The sequence below is a fragment of the Rhinopithecus roxellana genome, chromosome 1 (assembly GCF_007565055.1).
Source record: "Rhinopithecus roxellana isolate Shanxi Qingling chromosome 1, ASM756505v1, whole genome shotgun sequence".
Classification (NCBI taxonomy): Eukaryota; Metazoa; Chordata; class Mammalia; order Primates; family Cercopithecidae; genus Rhinopithecus; species Rhinopithecus roxellana.
The window spans coordinates 58048230-58065068 of record NC_044549.1 but is presented as its reverse complement, the minus strand read 5'-3'; the positions used below and the strand labels follow the sequence as shown (position 1 = coordinate 58065068).

At 50.1% G+C, this 16839-nt stretch overlaps 1 protein-coding gene across 2 annotated transcripts in view; it reads right to left on the bottom strand.

Moving 5' to 3' along the window:
• The window catches only part of SHISA5 (shisa family member 5), a 37889-nt gene extending 21332 nt beyond the window's left edge, over positions 1-16557 (bottom strand). Inside the window, exons 1-2 of one of the 2 annotated variants that reach the window (XM_030916087.1) lie at positions 16335-16557; positions 13169-13325 (exon numbers count right to left, since the gene is read on the bottom strand). In XM_030916087.1, the coding sequence (XP_030771947.1) occupies positions 13169-13325; positions 16335-16404 (227 nt within the window). In that variant the 5' untranslated portion in view covers positions 16405-16557. The remainder of the gene's footprint in view (positions 1-13168; positions 13326-16334) is intronic. The other variant, XM_030916120.1, reaches the window with a different exon arrangement.
• Positions 16558-16839: the final 282 nt, after the last annotated feature.

Sequence of the window (16839 nt, the reverse complement as noted above, 5' to 3'; positions counted from 1 at the left end):
ATAAGAACTAATGATAATCCCACCACCTTTTGCTGACTCCTTTTTCGGACTCAGCTTGCCTGCACCCAGGTGAAATAAACAGCCATGTTGCTCACACAAAGCCTGTTTGGTGATCTCTTCACAGGGATGCGTGAAACAGTAATTAGGCTTAGATGAGATCATGAGGGCGAAGCTGCCAGGATGGGATTAGTGTCCTTATAAAAAGAGGAAGAGAAATTCGATTTATCTCTGCATGCATGCCCCAATGTTTGGAGGTGAGCAGGTCTGTACAAACCTTTGCCCGAGGCCCGAGGAAGCAGAGAAGCTGAAGAAAGAGGCTGACAAATCCAGTTTCTTTGTTTTTGTTTTTGTTTTTTTTTTTTTTTGAGACAGAGTCTCGCTCTGTCGCCCAGGCTGGAGTGCAGTGGCGCGATATCCACTCGTTGCAAGCTCCATCTCCCAGGTTCAAGCCATTCTCCTGCCTCAGCCTCCCGAGTAGCTGGGACTACAGACAAATCCAGTTTCTCAGAAACATTTAATAGGGACTTCTTAACCTCAGATCCTGGGCTTATAAACCATGGGGAATTGGTCTAAGGGCAGGATTTATGGTAAGTATGTGAAAGGCATTAGAGGCATTCCCAGAACTGGGGTTAATCAGAAGTCAACATGGGCAGATTAGCACCCAAGATGGAGTTGTTTTAGCCTCCACAAGCAGGGAAAGGCCGTGTGAGGACGTAACCAGGAAGCAGGCCCTCACCAGGATCACGCTAGCATCCTGACCTTAAACCTTCTGCCTCTAGGACTGTGAGAAACGTTGTTTAAGCCACACAATCTATAGTATTTCCTAAAAGCAGTCTGAACGCACTAAAACACACATAAAACTTTCATCATGTTTCACTAAGGATATGCCAGGCCATAAAATGTGCTGAAATCTTGAAAACGGCACAATGAGGTATTACAACACAACCACCAAAATTGCTAAAATTAAAACTTTTGGCTGGGTGCAGTGGTTTACACCTGTAATCCTAGCACTTTGGGAGGCCAAGGTGGGCTCATCACTTGAGCACAGGAGGTCAGGACCAGCCTGGGCAACACAGTAAGACCCCTTCTCTACAAAAAATAAACAAAAATTTGCCAGGCACCATGGCACATGCCCGTAGTCCCAGCTGCTCGGGAGGCTGAGGTCAGAGGATCACCTGAGCCCAGGAGGTGGAGGCTGCAGTGAGCTGAGACTGTGCTACTGCACTACAGCCTGGGTGACAGAGTGAGACCCTATCTCAGAAATAAACAAATAAATAAATACCTTCCTTTGAAATGGCCATGATCTACTTCTTCTTTTTTTGAGACGGAGTCTCGCTCTGTCACCCAGGCTGGAGTACAGTGGCCGGATCTCAGCTCACTGCAAGCTCCGCCTCCCGAGTTTACGCCATTCTCCTGCCTCAGCCTCCCGAGTAGCTGGGACTACAGGTGTCTGCCACCTCGCCCGGCTAGTTTTTTGTATTTTTTTAGTAGAGACAGGGTTTCACCGTGTTAGCCAGGATGGTCTCGATCTCCTGACCTCGTGATCTGCCCGTCTCGGCCGCCCAAAGTGCCGGGATTACAGGCTTGAGCCACCGCGCCTGGCCTACAATAGATCTCTTGAACTTACTCTTCCTAAGTGAAATTTTGTGTCCTTTGACCAACGTCTCCCTAATCCTGCCACCTCTTAGTCTCCAGTTAACCGCCATTTTATTCTGTTATAGTCTATGAGTCTGACTTTGACACTCCACATATAAGTGAGATGGTGCTGTATTTGTCTTTCTGTGCCTGGATTATTTCACTTAACATAATGTTCTCCAGGTACATCCATGTCATCATAAATGACAGGATTTCCAGATTTCCTTTTTTTTTTTTTTTTTGAGACGGAGTTTCACTCTGTTGCTAGGCTAGAGTGCAGTGGCGTGATCTCAGCTCACTGCAACCTCTGCCTCCCAAGTTCAAGGGATTCTCCTGCCTCAGCCTCCCAAGTAGCTGGGATTACAGGTGCGCACCACCACGCCCAGCTAATTTTTGTATTTTTGGCAGAAACAGGGTTTCACCATGTCGGCCAGGATGGTCTCGATCTCCTGACCTCGTGATCTACCTCTGTCAGCCTCCCAAAGTGCTGCGATTACAGGCGTGAGTTACTGCACCCGGCCAATTTCCTTCTTTTTAAGGCTGAATAGTATTTCACTGTGTACATATACCACATTTTCTTTATCCATTTATCCACTGATGACAGGTAGATTGATTGCATACTTTGGCTATTGTGATAATGCTACAATGAACAAGGGAGAGCAGATTATCTCTGAGGTATGGATTTCATATCCTTTGGATATATAGCCAGTGATGTGATGGCTAGATCATATGCACATGGTAGCTCTACTTTTAATTTTTGGGGGAACTTCCTACTTTTTACCATGACAATGATTTATATGTGGTCTAGCATGTTGTATACATGAAATGTATACATCTGTTAAAACTCATCAAACTGAAACATGAAAGATCTGTGCATTTTACTCTATGTAATTATGTATCAATTTTTTTTTTCTTTTTAGAGACTGAGTCTTGCTATGTTGCCTAGGCTAGCCTCCAACTCCTGGGCTCAAGTGATCCTCCTACCTCAGCCTCCCAAAGTGCTGGGATTACAGGTGTGAGCCACTCCACCCAGCCTGTATCTCAATATTTTGAAAAAGATTTACAATCCAAGTTTTGAAGAGGATATAGAGCAAACTGGAACCCTCATATATGGCTGGTGGGAGTATAAATGGCACATTTATAACATGTTGGAAAGCTGTTTGGAAGTTATTTGCCTAAACTGAACACATGCACATAATAACTTAGTAATTCCACTCCTAGATATATACCCAGAAAAAATATGTTCCTTTTACTTTTTTTTTTTTTTGAGACGGAGTCTTGCTCTGTCGCCCAGGCAGGAGTGCAGTGGCGCAATCTCCACTGACTGCAAGCTCCGCCTCCCGGGTTCACGCCATTCTCCTGCCTTAGCCTCCCGAGTAGCTGGGACTACAGGTGCCCGCCACCTCGCCCGGCCAGTTATTTGTATTTTTTAGTAGAAACGGGGTTTCACCGTGTTAGCCAGGATGGTCTCGATCTCCTGACCTCGTGATCCGCCCGTCTCAGCCTCCCAAAGTGCTGGGATTACAGGCTTGAGCCACCGCACCCGGCCCTTTTTTTTTTTTTTTTTTTTTTTTAAATTAAGAGGGAGTCTCGCTGTGTCACCCAGGCTGGAGTGAAGTGGCTCAAAACAAAAAACAAAAAAAATTGATTGCTTGGTCAGTGGGTGGGAAGAAACTCCCACACATTTGGTCACAGAAATCTTATGTTGATTGTTGTAGTGTGAGAGAATAGAAAGAGCACTCTGAGTTTGTTTTTCCACTTTTTTGGGGGGGGCAGGGATGCAGTCTCTCTCTGTTGCCCAGGCTGGAGCGCAGTGACTCGATGTCAGCTCACTGCAACCTCCGCCTCCTGGGTTCAAGCCATTCTCATGCGTCACCCTCCCAAGTGGCTAAGTCTACAACCATGCCTGGCTAATTTTTGTATTTTTTAGTAGAGACAGGGTTTCACCGTGTTGGCCAGCCTGGTCTCGAACTCCAGACCTCATGATCTGCCCACCTCAGCCTCCCAAAGTGTTGGGATTACAGGCATGAGCCACCACAACCAGACAGTTTTCCACATTTATGTATAAATAAACAATTGGAAAATAAAAATCGTGGCCGGGGGCAGTGGCTCACACCTGTAATCCTAGCACTATTGGGAGGCCAAGGAGGGCAGATCACTTGAGGTCAGGAGTTCGAGACCAGACTAACCAACATGGTAAAACCCTGTCTCAACTAAAAATACAAAAATTAGGCTGGGTGCGGTCGCTCACGCCTGTATTCCCAGCACTTTGGGCGGCCGAGGCTGGCGGATCACGAGGTCAGGAGATCCAGATCATCCTGGCTAACACGGTGAAACCCTGTCTCTACTAAAAAAAAAACACAAAAATTAGCCGGCTCTGATGGTGGGCGCCTGTAGTACCAGCTGCTTGGGAGGCTGAGGCAGGAGAATGGCGTGAACCTGGGAGGCGGAGCTTGCACTGAGCCAAGATAGCGCCACTGCACTCCAGCCTGGGTGACAGAGCCAGACTCCATCTCAAAAAAAAAAAAACAACAACAAAATTAGCCAGGCATGATGGCAGGCGCCTGTAATCCCAGCTACTTGGGAGGCTGAGGCAGGAGAATCACTTGAACCTGAGAGGCGGAGGTTGCAGTGAGAAAGGATCATGCCACTGCTAAAAAAAAAAAAAAAAAGCCGGGCACAGTGGCTCACGCCTGTAATCCCAGCACTTTGGGAGGCCAAGGCGGGTGGATCACCTGAGGTCAGGAGCTCGAGACCAGCCTGGCCAACATGATGAAACCCCGTCTCTACTAAAAATACAAAAAAAATTAGCTGGGCGTGGTTACAGGCACCTGTAATCCCAGCTACTCGAGAGGCTGAGGCAGTAGAATCGCTTGAACCCAGGAGGCAGAGGTTGCAGTGTGCCGAGATCGCACCACTGCACTCTAACCTGGGGGACAAGAGCCAGACTTCATTTCAAAAAAAAAAAAAAGAAAAGAAATTTAGACTATACTATTTATAATATAATACCATCAAAAAAAATACAGGCCGGGCGCGGTGGCTCAAGCCTGTAATCCCAGCACTTTGGGAGGCCGAGACAGGTGGATCGTGAGGTCAGGAGATCGAGACCAACCTAGCTAACACGGTGAAACCCCGTCTCTACTAAAAAATACAAAAAACTAGCCGGGCGAGGTGGCAGGCGCCTGTAGTCCCAGCTACTTGGGAGGCTGAGGCAGGAGAATGGCGTGAACCCGGGAGGCGGAGCTTGCAGTGAGCTGAGATCTGGCCACTGCACTCCAGCCTGGGCGACAGAGCGAAACTCCGTCTCAAAAAAAAAAAAAAACAAAGGAAAAAATAAAATATATATAAGACTTTGAAATAGAAAAAATATATAATACAAAATTGAGACAGAAGGAAAGAAAACTAAATACACAAGCAGAAATACCATGTTAATGGATTGGAAAACTCAATATAGTAAAATGTCAATTCCACAGAAATGGCCGCGTGTGGTGGCTAACACCTGTGATCCCAGCACTTTAGGAGGCTGAGGCGGGTGGATCACCTGAGGTCAGGAGTTCGAGACCAGCCTGGGTAACCTGGTGAAACTCTGTCTCTATTAAAAATACAAAATACTTAGCTGGGTGTGGTGGCAGGTACCTGTAATCCCAGCTACTGGGGAGGCTGAGGCAGGACAATCACTTGAACCTGGGAGGTGGAGGTTGCAGTGAGCCGGGATTACACCATTGCACTCCAACCTGGGTGAGAGTGAGACTCTGTCTCGGAAAAAAAAAAAAAAAAAAAATTCCACAGAAATGTTCTATAGAGTCAGTGAAGTCCAAAGTAGTTTTATTGACAAGCTGATTCTAAAATTTATATGGAAATACCAGAGACAAAAATAGCCAAGACAATATTGCAGAATATCAAGCTTTATTACAAAGCTACAGTAATTATGAGCCTACTGTTAGCTCAAAGATAGAAAAATAGACCAATGCAACAGAACAGAGCCTACAGACATATCTATCCATGCGCATGTGAACACTTGATTTATAACAAAGTTGTAACTTCAGAGCGATAGAAGAAAAGGATTTCTCAATAAATGGTGCTGGGTCAATTGGATATCCAAATTAAAAAATGAAACTTGATTCTCACATCTTCTACTACGAACATATTTAAAATAAATGCATATAGTTGTGAGTGGTGGCGTGTGTCTGTAGTTCACTACAACTACTAGTAGTAAAGCAGTAGCTTCATGATAAATCATTGAATTGTATGTTTATTTTGTTCACTTTTCTGTGACTTATATTTCACAATATAACAGCATACAAAACAACCTCAGTGGATAGGCTTAACAGCAGATAAGACTGGCACAGTGGCTCACGCCTGTAATCCCAGCACTTTGGGAGGCCGAGGTGGGCGGCTCACCTGAGGTCAGGAGTTTGAGACCAGCCTGGCCAACATGGAGAAACCCCGTCTCTACTAAAAATATAAAAATTGGCCGGGCGTGGTGGCATGCACCTGTAATCCCAGCTACTCAGGAGGCTGAGGCAGGAGAATCACTTGAACCTGGGAAGTGAGTTTGCAGTGAGCTGAGATCACGCCATTGCACTTCAGCCTGGGCGACAAGAGCGAAACTCCATCGCAAAAAAACACCAAAACAAACAAAAAAGAAAAACAGCAGATTAGGCACAGCTGAAGAAAGAATTACATGACCTGAGAAGTTAGAAGATATTACCCAGAAAGCAACATGGAGATGAACATTAAGAGAAAGGCTAGGAGAGCCGGGCGCGGTGGCTCAAGCCTGTAATCCCAGCACTTTGGGAGGCCGAGATGGGCGGATCACGAGGTCAGAAGATCGAGACCATCCTGGCTAACATGGTGAAACCCCGTCTCTACTAAAAAATACAAAAAACTAGCCGGGCGAGGTGGCGGGCGCCTGTAGTCCCAGCTACTCGGGAGGCTGAGGCAGGAGAATGGCATAAACCCGGGAGGCAGAGCTTGCAGTGAGCTGAGATCCGGCCACTGCACTCCAGCCTGGGCGACAGAGCGAGACTCCGTCTCAAAAAAAAAAAAAAAAAAAAAGAGAAAGGCTAGGAGAAATGCACATGAAAGGGTGAAGTATAGCATGTGTCTACTCAGAGTCCCAGACAGAAAGAAAAAGGGGAAAGAAGCAATATTTAAAGAAGTAATGGGGCGGCCGGGCACGGTGGCTCAAGCCTGTAATCCCAGCACTTTGGGAGGCCGAGACGGGTGGATCACGAGGTCAGGAGATCGAGACCATCCTGGCTAACACGGTGAAACCCCGTCTCTACTAAAATTACAAAAAACTAGCTGGGCGAGGTGGCGAGCGCCTGTAGTCCCAGCTACTCCGGAGGCTGAGGCAGGAGAATGGCGTGAACCCGGGAGGCGGAGCTTGCAGTGAGCTGACATCCGGCCACTGCACTCCAGCCTGGGCGACAGAGCAAGACTCCGTCTCAAAAAAAAAAAAAAAAAAAAAAAAAAGAAAAAAAGAAGTAATGGGGCTAGGTGCAGTGGCTCACGCCTGTAATCCCAGCACTTTGGGAAGCCAAGGTGAGCAGATCACAGGGTCAGGAGTTCAAGACCAACTTGGCCAAAATGGTGAAACCCCGTCTCTATTAAAAATAACAAAAATGAACCAGGCATGGTGGCATGCGCCTATAATTCCAGCTACTCGGGAGGCTGAGGCAGGGGAATTGCTTGAACCTGAGAGGCAGAGGTTGCAGTGAGCCGAGATCATACCACTGCACTCCAGCCTGGGTGACAGAGCAATACTCTGTCCCCCACCAATAAAAAAAGGAATGGCAGATGTAATCCTAGCACTGTGGGAGGCCAAGGCTGGAGGCTCACTTGAGGACAGGAGTTCAAGACCAGTTTAGGCAACATAACAAGACCCCATCTGCACAAAAAATAAAACATAAAAAAATAGCAGGGCATGGTGGCACACACCTGTAGTCCTAGCTACCTGGCAGGTTGAGGCAGGAGGTTTGTTTGAGCCATGATTGTGCCACTGCACTCCAGTCTAGGCAACAGAGCTAAACCTGGACTCAAAAAAAAAAAAAAAAAACGTAATGGCAGACAATTTTCCTGAACTGATGAGATGTGAAACCACAGTTCAAGAAACTTAACAAGGCCGGGCGCGGTGGCTCAAGCCTGTAATCCCAGCACTTTGGGAGGCCGAGATGGGTGGATCACGAGGTCAGGAGATCAAGACCATCCTGGCTAACATGGTGAAACCCCGTCTCTACTAAAAATACAAAAAACTAGCCGGGCGAGGTGGCGGGCGCCTGTAGTCCCAGCTACTCCGGAGGCTGAGGCAGGAGAATGGCGTAAACCCGGGAGGCGGAGCTTGCAGTGAACTGAGATCCGACCACTGCACTCCAGCCTGGGTGACAGAGCAAGACTCCGTCTCAAAAAAAAAAAAAAAAAAAAAAAAAAAAAAAAAAAAGAAACTTAACAAATCCCAGCCAGGTGCAGTGGCTCACGCTGTAATCCCAGCTCTTAGGGAGGCAGAGGCAGGAAGATAGCTTGAGCCCAGGAGTTCAAGACCTGTCTGGGCAATATAGCAAGACCCCGTTCTTCACAAAAAGCAAACAACAACAACCACCACCACCACAAAAAACACAAGCGTAAGAAGCTTAACAAATCCTTAGCAGCATAAAAAAAAGAAATCCATACCTACATACAGCACAGCGAACGAATAACACCAAAGACAAGAAAAAAACAATCTTAAAAAGCAATCAGAGGGTTTAAAAAAAAAGAGAGAGAGATTTCAACTAGGTGCACCTGTAATCTCAGCATTTTGGGAGGCCGAGGTGGGAGGATCACTTGAGCCCAGGAGTTCAAGACCAGCCTGGGCAACATAGGGAGACCCCATCTCTACAAAAAATAAACAAAAATTAGCCAGGCATGGTGGCAGGCACCTGTAATCCCAGCTACTTGGAAAACTGAGGTAGGAGGATATGCTTCAGCCCAGGAGGCTGAGGCTGCCATGAGCAGTGACTGCACCACTGCACTTCAGCCCAGGCAACAGAGTGAGATCTTGACTCAAAAAAAAAAAAAAAGAGTAAGAGAGAGATTTCTTTTCAATGAGAGACACTGGCTGTTGAGCCTATGTCTCAACAGAAATAATGGAAGCTGGGAGACAGAAGAATGGAAGCTTCAGTATGATAAGAATAAATAACCATCAACCTAAGCTCTATACTCACATAAAATACTGTTTTAGAGAGTAATATAATTTACCATATTAAGAGAATAAAAATTTTAAAATCATACAGTCATCTCTACAAATGCACAAAAAGCATTTGACAAAATTCAACATCCATCCATAATTAAAACTCTAGGTGTACTAGAAATGCAGAGAACTGCCTCAACCTGATAAAGGACACCTGTGAAAAAGCCACAGCTGACATCCTTCCTACTAGAAGACTGAATGCCTTCCCCCTTAACTTGGAAACAAGACATAGATGTTTGCTTTCTCCACTTCTACTCAACATTGTAACTGAGGGCCTAGCCAACACAATAAGGCAAGAAAAAAAAAGGCATTCAGAATAGGAAAGAAGCCTGGGGGTGGTGGCTCATGCCTGTAATCCTAGCACTCTGGGAGGCCGAGGCAGGCAGACTGCCTGAGCTCAGTAGTTTGAGACCAGCCTGGGAACACAGTGAAACCCTGTCTGTACTAAAATAAAATAAAAAATTAGCTAGGCATGGCGGCATGCGCTTGTGGTCCCAGCTACTTGGGCAGCTGAGGCAGGATAATTGCTTGAACCCGATAGGTGGAGGTTGCAGTGAGCCAAGATCACACCACTGCACTCCAGCCTGGGAGGCAGACAGACTCTGTCTCCAGAAAAAAAAAAAAAAAAACAGAATAGAAAAGAAGTAACAGTCGAAGAAAAACATGGTGTAAAAACAAATCAAAACAATACAGGAAGTAAAAAAAGGTTAATGCAGGAGAGACAATTAGCACAAAAGATGCAAATATAACCCCAGAATATCAATAACTACATTAAATTAATTAATTAAGCCGGGTGCGGTGGCTCAAGCCTGTAATCCCAGCACTTTGGGAGGCCGAGACGGGCGGATCACGAGGTCAGGAGATCGAGACCATCTTGGCTAACACGGTGAAACCCCGTCTCTACTAAAAATACAAAAAACTAGCCGGGCGAGGTGGCGGGCGCCTATAGTCCCAGTTACTCCGGAGGCTGAGGCAGGGGAATGGCGTAAACCCGGGAGGCGGAGCTTGCAGTGAGCTGAGATCCGGCCACTGCACTCCAGCCCCGGCGACAGAGCAAGACTCCGTCTCAAAAATAATAATAATAATAATAATAATAATTAATTAATTTTGAGACAAGGTCTTGCTATGTTGCCCAGGCTGGAGTGCAGTGGCACCAATCATGACTTACTGCAGCCTCAACCTGCTGGGTTCAAGTGATCCTCCTACCTCAGCTTCCCAAAGTGCTGGGATTACAGGCATGAGCCACAGCACCCACCTGGCCCTCTACATTAAATTTAAATGGAATAAATGCTCCTGCTTTTAAAAAAAGAAATACTGCCAGGCGTGGTGGCTTATGCCTATTATCCCAGCACTTTGGGAGGCCGAGATGGGCAGATCACCTAAGGTCAGGAGTTCAAGACCAGCTTGGTCAACGTGGTGAAACCCCGTCTCTAGTAAAAATACAAAAATTAGCCTGGCGTGGTGGCACACACCTGTAATCCAGCTACTTAGGAGGCTGAGGCAGGAGAATTGCTTGAACCCAGGAGGTGGAGGTTGCAGTGAGCCAAGATCGTGCCATTGCACTCCAGTCTGGGTGACAAAGCAAGACTGTCTCAAAAAAATAAAAATAAAAAAGAAATATCACAATAGTTTTTTTGTTTTGTTTTGTTTTTTGTTTTTTGTTTTTAAGACAGAGTCTCTTGCTCTGTCACCCAGCCAGGAGTGGAATGGTGCAATCTCGGCTCACTGCAATCTCTGCCTCCCGGGTTCCAGTGATTCTCCTGCCTCAGCCTCCTGAATAAGCTGGGGTTACAGGAACCCACCACCACATCTGGCTAGTTTTTTGTGTTTTGTTTTGTTTTTTTCTTGAGACGGAGTCTCGCTCTGTCCCCCTGGCTGGAGTGCAGTGGCACGATCTCGGCTCACTGCAAGCTCCGCCTCCCAGGATCATGCCATTCTCCTGCCTCAGCCTCCTGAGTAGCTGGGACTACAGGTGCCCGCCACCGCACCCGGCTAATTTTTTTGTATTTTTAGTAGAGACAGGGTTTCACTGTGTTAGCCAGGATGGTCTCAATCTCCTGACCTTGTGATCCACCTGCCTTGGCCTCCCAAAGTGCTGGGATTACAAGCGTGAGCCACCACGCCCGGCCTGTTTTTTGTGTTTTTACTAGAGACAGGGTTTCACCATGTTGGCCAGGCTGGTCTTGAACTCCTGATCTCAGGTGATCTGCCTGCCTCAGCCTCCCAAAGTGCTGGGATTACAGGCGTGAGCCACTGCACTCAGCCTAATTTTGCATTTTTAGTAGAGACGGGGTTTCTCCATGTTGGTCAGGCTGGTCTTGAACTCCCGACCTCAGGTGATCTGCCCACCTCGGCTTCCCAAAGTGCTGGGATTACAGGCATGAGCCACCATGCCCGGCTACAATAGATGGTTTTTTTTTTTTTGGTTTTTTTTTTTTTTTTTTAGATGGAGTCTCCCTCTGTCGCCCAGGCTGGAATGCAGTGGCGTGATCTCGGCTCACTGCAACCTCCACCCAGGCTCACGCCATTCTCCTGCCTCAGCCTCTGGAGTAGCTGGGACTATAGGCGCCCGCCACCGTGCCCGGCTAATTTTTTTTTGTATTTTAAGTAGAGACGGGGTTTCACCGTGGTCTCAATCTCCTGACCTTGTGATCCGCTTGCCTTGGCCTCCCAAAGTGCTGGGATTACAGGCGTGAGCCACTGCACCCGGCCTACAGTAGATGTTTTTAAAGACATTTGTAAAATATAAAAATGCCAGGCCGGGTGCGATGGCTCACGCCTGTAATCCTGGCACTTTGTGAGGTCGAGACAGGTAGATCACCTGAGATCGGGAGTTCGAGACTAGCCTGGCCAACATGGAGAAACCCCATCTCTACTAAAAATACAAAATTAGCTGGGCATGATGGCACATGCCTATAATCCCAGCTACTCAGGAGGCTGAGGCAGAAGAATCACTTGAACCCAGGAGGTGGAGATTGCGGTGAGCCAAGATCGCATTATTGCACTCCAATCTGGGCGACAAAAACGAGACTCCCTCTCAAAAAAAAAAAAAAAAAAAGAGCCAAAAGGTGAAGTGAAAGGGTAAAAGCTGACCTGTTAGGAACCCTCAGGCAGAACTGACATGTGTGCAACCCTGTGCACCACTCCCAAGAGCAGCTGGAAGTTCTTAGTGGATAACTGTGTGCATCTATGACATGGCAACTGCACACCTAGATGTGTTTCCAAGAAAATTATTACACAGCTCCATAAAAGGAGGTATACCAGATGCCCACTGAAGCTATCTATCGTGACAACCATTGTGGACTCACACCATTCTGAGGGACACAGCATTAGTGGGCAAGAGCCAGATGTGCCACAGCAATGTGGCTAGGTCTTACACTACAAGACCTACAAGTTCTTACTTTGCAAGAACTCAAATAATAAAAAGGATGCACCTTATACATAGCAGACGGTTGCCCGTGGGGTGGGAAGGGAATGAAATGGTCCTGAGATATTAAAGTAAATATATAGGCTAGGCACAGCAGTGCACACCTATAGTTCCAGCTACTCAGGAGACTGAGGGAGAAGGATGGCTTGAGCCCAGGAGTATGAGACCAGCCTGGGCAACATGGTGAGACTCCATCTCACAAAAATAATTATGTAAGATAGCGGGGGTTGGTCTTGCCCAGACACAGGATAATCACCTGCCATGAGCAGAGGAGTATGACCATCTCAACCCTCTACACATGAGGCCAAACACAAAGGAAATACAGAATACAGCAAACAGCCACATACACGGGCCTGGAACCTTGGTCCCAGCCATGAAACCGTCTACACCCAATGTGCAGGGAAATTCATAGGCTGCGCTGGGAGGACACAGAGCTCACACCGGGTCACATGCTTACACACGGCGCCCTACAGGCTCCACAAGAGGGTCCCTGAACAAAGGATACCCTTCGGGGGCATGTGCATACTGTGGGGTATAGTCAAGCCCAGGTACCCACCCTGAGGATGTATCTTGGCACAGGTACACACCTGGGGTGAGCCACAGGACCAGCTGAGGCCAAGGACCCCTAAGAAACCTGCTCAGCCCAAGGCTCAGCGAGCCAGAGCCCTCAGGGTAGGGAGGAGATGGACAGGGGATTAACTGAGCAGGTCTAGGGGGTCCAGCCCAGAACAGGAGATCCCTAAACCCTCTGCTCCAATGCTCTGGCCACCACCTCGAGAGGGCTGAGAGGCCAGAGGGGCAGAGCTATTTCTCTTCCACATACTCTCCTGCGGGGACAGGCTCAAGCCACCCACCCTGTGGCCCACCGCTGCACCCACCTGGCCTCAGGCACAGCACACCTTTCCTTGGTCCACACAAATTTCTTGAGCACGTCAGAGCAGCAGTATTGGTCATAACAGGTACCACAGCAGAAATCTGGACAGGACTCGGGGAAGAGGCTGAGTCCATGGGAAGCCGTACACACGTCACCATGCGCTGGAGAGGAGAAACACATCTGTTCATCTGTGCCCACAGGGCCAGGCCCCAGCAGACACAGTGCCCTCCCTGGCACAGCCACCAGACCACACACATGCTGCACCATCTCTGAGCCACCCTAGCCACAGGCCACCTTCCGACCCCTGGCCACTGCTCCCCCTCAGCCTTGCCCTATCCCAAAGGCCACAACAGAGCTGCCCTATCTGGGGTCCCTCTCTCCCTCACCAGTGTACTGGCCTCCTGATAGGAGGGTGAGCTTTCTCAGTGTGAGTCTGATGGGGCCACACCCTGCTCTCAGACCTCCCCTAACTCCCACTACTTCAGGATCAAGGCCCCGAGTTTCCAAGCAGGGTCTAAACTGCAAAGAGTCCTGAAGATCACTCCAGCTCTCCAACCTGTCCACACTCTGCTCACATTCTTGCCTGCTTCCTATCCCTTGCCTTTCAACTCTACTCATCCTTCAAGGCCCTACTCCAGGCGGCCTCCTCCAGAAGCTGCCCAGGCAAGAAGTCACACACCTCAACACCTGCAGGGGATCAGACACTGGACTGTCCGTTTCTTTCTTTCTTTTTTTTTTTTTTTTGAGACAGTCTCGCTCTGTTGCCCAGGCTGGAGTGCAGTGGCACGATCTCAGCTCACTGCAACCTCTGCCTCCCAGATTCAAGCAATTCTCCTGCCTCAGCCTCCCGAGTAGACGGGATTACAGGAACCTGCCACGAGGCCCAGCTAATTTTTTGTATTTTTTAGTAGAGAGAGTTTCACCATGTTGGCCAGGCTGGTCTTGAACTCCTGACCTCAGGTGATCCACTCACCTTGGCCTCCAAAGTGCCAAAATTACAGGGACAAGCCACCATGCCCCGGCCAGACTGTCTGGTTCTTTTTTTTTTTTTTTTTTTTTTTTTGAGACGGAGTCTCGCTCTGTCGCCCGGGCTGGAGTGCAGTGGCTGGATCTCAGCTCACTGCAAGCTCCGCCTCCCGGGTTCACGCCATTCTCCTGCCTCAGCCTCCCGAGTAGCTGGGACTACAGGCGCCTGCCACCTCGCCCGGCTAGTTTTTTTGTATTTTTTAGTAGAGACGGGGTTTCACCGTGTTAGCCAGGATGGTCTCGGTCTCCTGACCTCGTGATCCGCCCATCTCGGCCTCCCAAAGTGCTGGGATTACAGGCTTGAGCCACCGCGCCCGCCCGACTGTCTGGTTCTTAATCCTCATTCACTCTCCCTCTCACTCAGCCATAGCAGCCTCAGCCCCTGCTGGGCACCACAACTGCAGGGGCCTGGCTCTCACGAACCACCCCATGACTGTGATGGTAGGCTAGCTCCTGGTCAGAAATTGTCACACCCACCATACCAGTGTTCACAAAGCACTTAGCCCTGTGCTGGGCCTGCAGCAGCTATCCAGGAAATGTCTGTTTCTTCCAGGAGTTTGAGACCAGCCTGGGCAACAGGGCTCCAAGGCAGTGGCACCATCTGTAGCCCTGGAGCCATCACAAGCCTCTCAGCACAGAGTTGGGATCTAATGACATCCTTACAAGTCTCAATATACAAGGTCATGCTGAGGGGATCTGGCTGACAACAAATGTGGAAAATGTCCCAGGGTTTTGGATGACCACAAGGTTTACAAACCTCCAAGAAGATGCTACAGTCAAATGTTCCCATGTATCCTCAGGCTACATTAGCGGAGACCTGTGCCCACTAGCAGGAAGGAACAGTACCAGATTCTGCCAGGGCAGACTCCAAAGAGAACACCTAGTCCAGCAAGGCCCACAAGTCCACAGTAGGCAGGGGACAGGCCTGATGATAGCCCTGAGGCATAACTAGGTTGGCCTGGAAACAGTCTGGCATAGCACGTGGCCTCTGGAGACCCAGCCAGGCCAGGCACCTGGCCATGTGCAGCATCTGGTGCCCGAGCCTGATCAGGGCACCACACATCCTGAGGCTGTCAGTAGAGTGAAGCCCAGAGACAGACACTGAGTGACCTCCTTGGGAAGAGGGAACTTTAGTGGGGAATTGGGGGGAACTGTACTTCTTGGCAGCTCCAGGCAGAACCCTGCTCTGGGCAAAGCCATGGAGCAGAGGATTGGACCACTGATGACCCCAGCTTGGCCAGCTGCCCACCTGAAACCTGGTATTATCAGCATGGCCCGTGCCTGGTGGCTCAGGTGAACCCACATGGAGCAGGGTCTTCACAGCCCAACCTGAGCCTCTGAGCTACGGCTGAAGACACACCGGTGAGGCTGTTTAGGCTGAGTCCCTGGCACAAATGCTCTCTGACCCCCAGATCTCACTGATTCTGTGACCCTCCTACAGGCTCACTCCAGGGGTGGGGGATTTTGGGCACAGGTCTCCCCTTTCTCATTTTTCTGGCCCAGGTCCTCTGGATTCATCCCAGCCCCCAGGAAGCCACCCACCCCAAAAGGGTCTTTGGCTTCTCCTGGGTGGGAGAAGGGTTTGGCAATTCCTAACCCTTTAAAGGGCCCGCCCCCCGCCAGCCTTCCAGAGTCTGTGAATCATCTGTCTGCAACCAACACACACAGTGGTGTCTCCACCCCAGAGGACAGCCTCAGCGCCAGGCTCTCCAGCAACACAAGGGCCAATGGAGGCAGCGGTGGGTGATCCCAGACATTAAACACAGGCAGAGGGAAGGCCTCTGATGGAGGGGCCAGGCCGCCCTGCTGCCACCCGCCAGACTAAAGCTAGGTGGGGGAACCCTACCCTAGCCTCTGGGGACCCCATCCCCAGGGACATGAGCGGAAGGGCAGACCCCTCCCCACCGTTCCAGGACAGACAAACGTGGCAGCTGCCTGGGGTCTGCGCAGCGTTGTTCAGGCAAGGAGGGTGCTCAGGTGGAGGAGAGGTCCGCAGTCGTGGGGGGACGCTGACGGCCTCGGGGCAATCAGGGGTCGGTGGGGGGCATGGTGGGGCTGGTGCTGCCCGGCTCGTTGAAGCGGCAGCGCGGGTAAGTGTCTGCCCGGTCCCCGGGCAGGACGGGCCGCCCCCACCCCCGGCTCACCACCCGGAGGCGGCGGTAGCAGCAGCAGCAACAGCAACAGGATCCGCGGCGCTGGGACCGGCGCAGCCATGGCTGGGCGGACGGACGGATGGACGCGAGCGCGGGGCGCAGAGCCGCCACTGCCTCAGCGATCCGCGCGGCCGCCCCCTCCCTCGCCCCGCCCAGCCCAGCCCCGGCCCGGACGGTTCCCGGAACCCCCGCCCGGGAGAGGAGGAGGGGGAGGGGGAGGGGAGGGGGAGGGAGGGGAGGGAGGGGAGGAGGAGGGGGAGGGGGAGGGGGAGGGGGAGGAGGCAGGAGGAGGTAGGAGGAGGGAAGGAAGCGGATGCCTTCCTAGCCTCGGGGCCAGCTCCGCGCCCGGGGTCTGCGTGAAAACTTGGACCGTTCCCGGACGGGATGCTTGGGGGGCGGCCCACAGCTCTCAGGCCGGGAGGGCGTCCCCGGGAATATGCACCCTAAATCTGAGCGCCTACTGTGTGGGCGGTGGGGGGCAGCCACAGCCATCCCT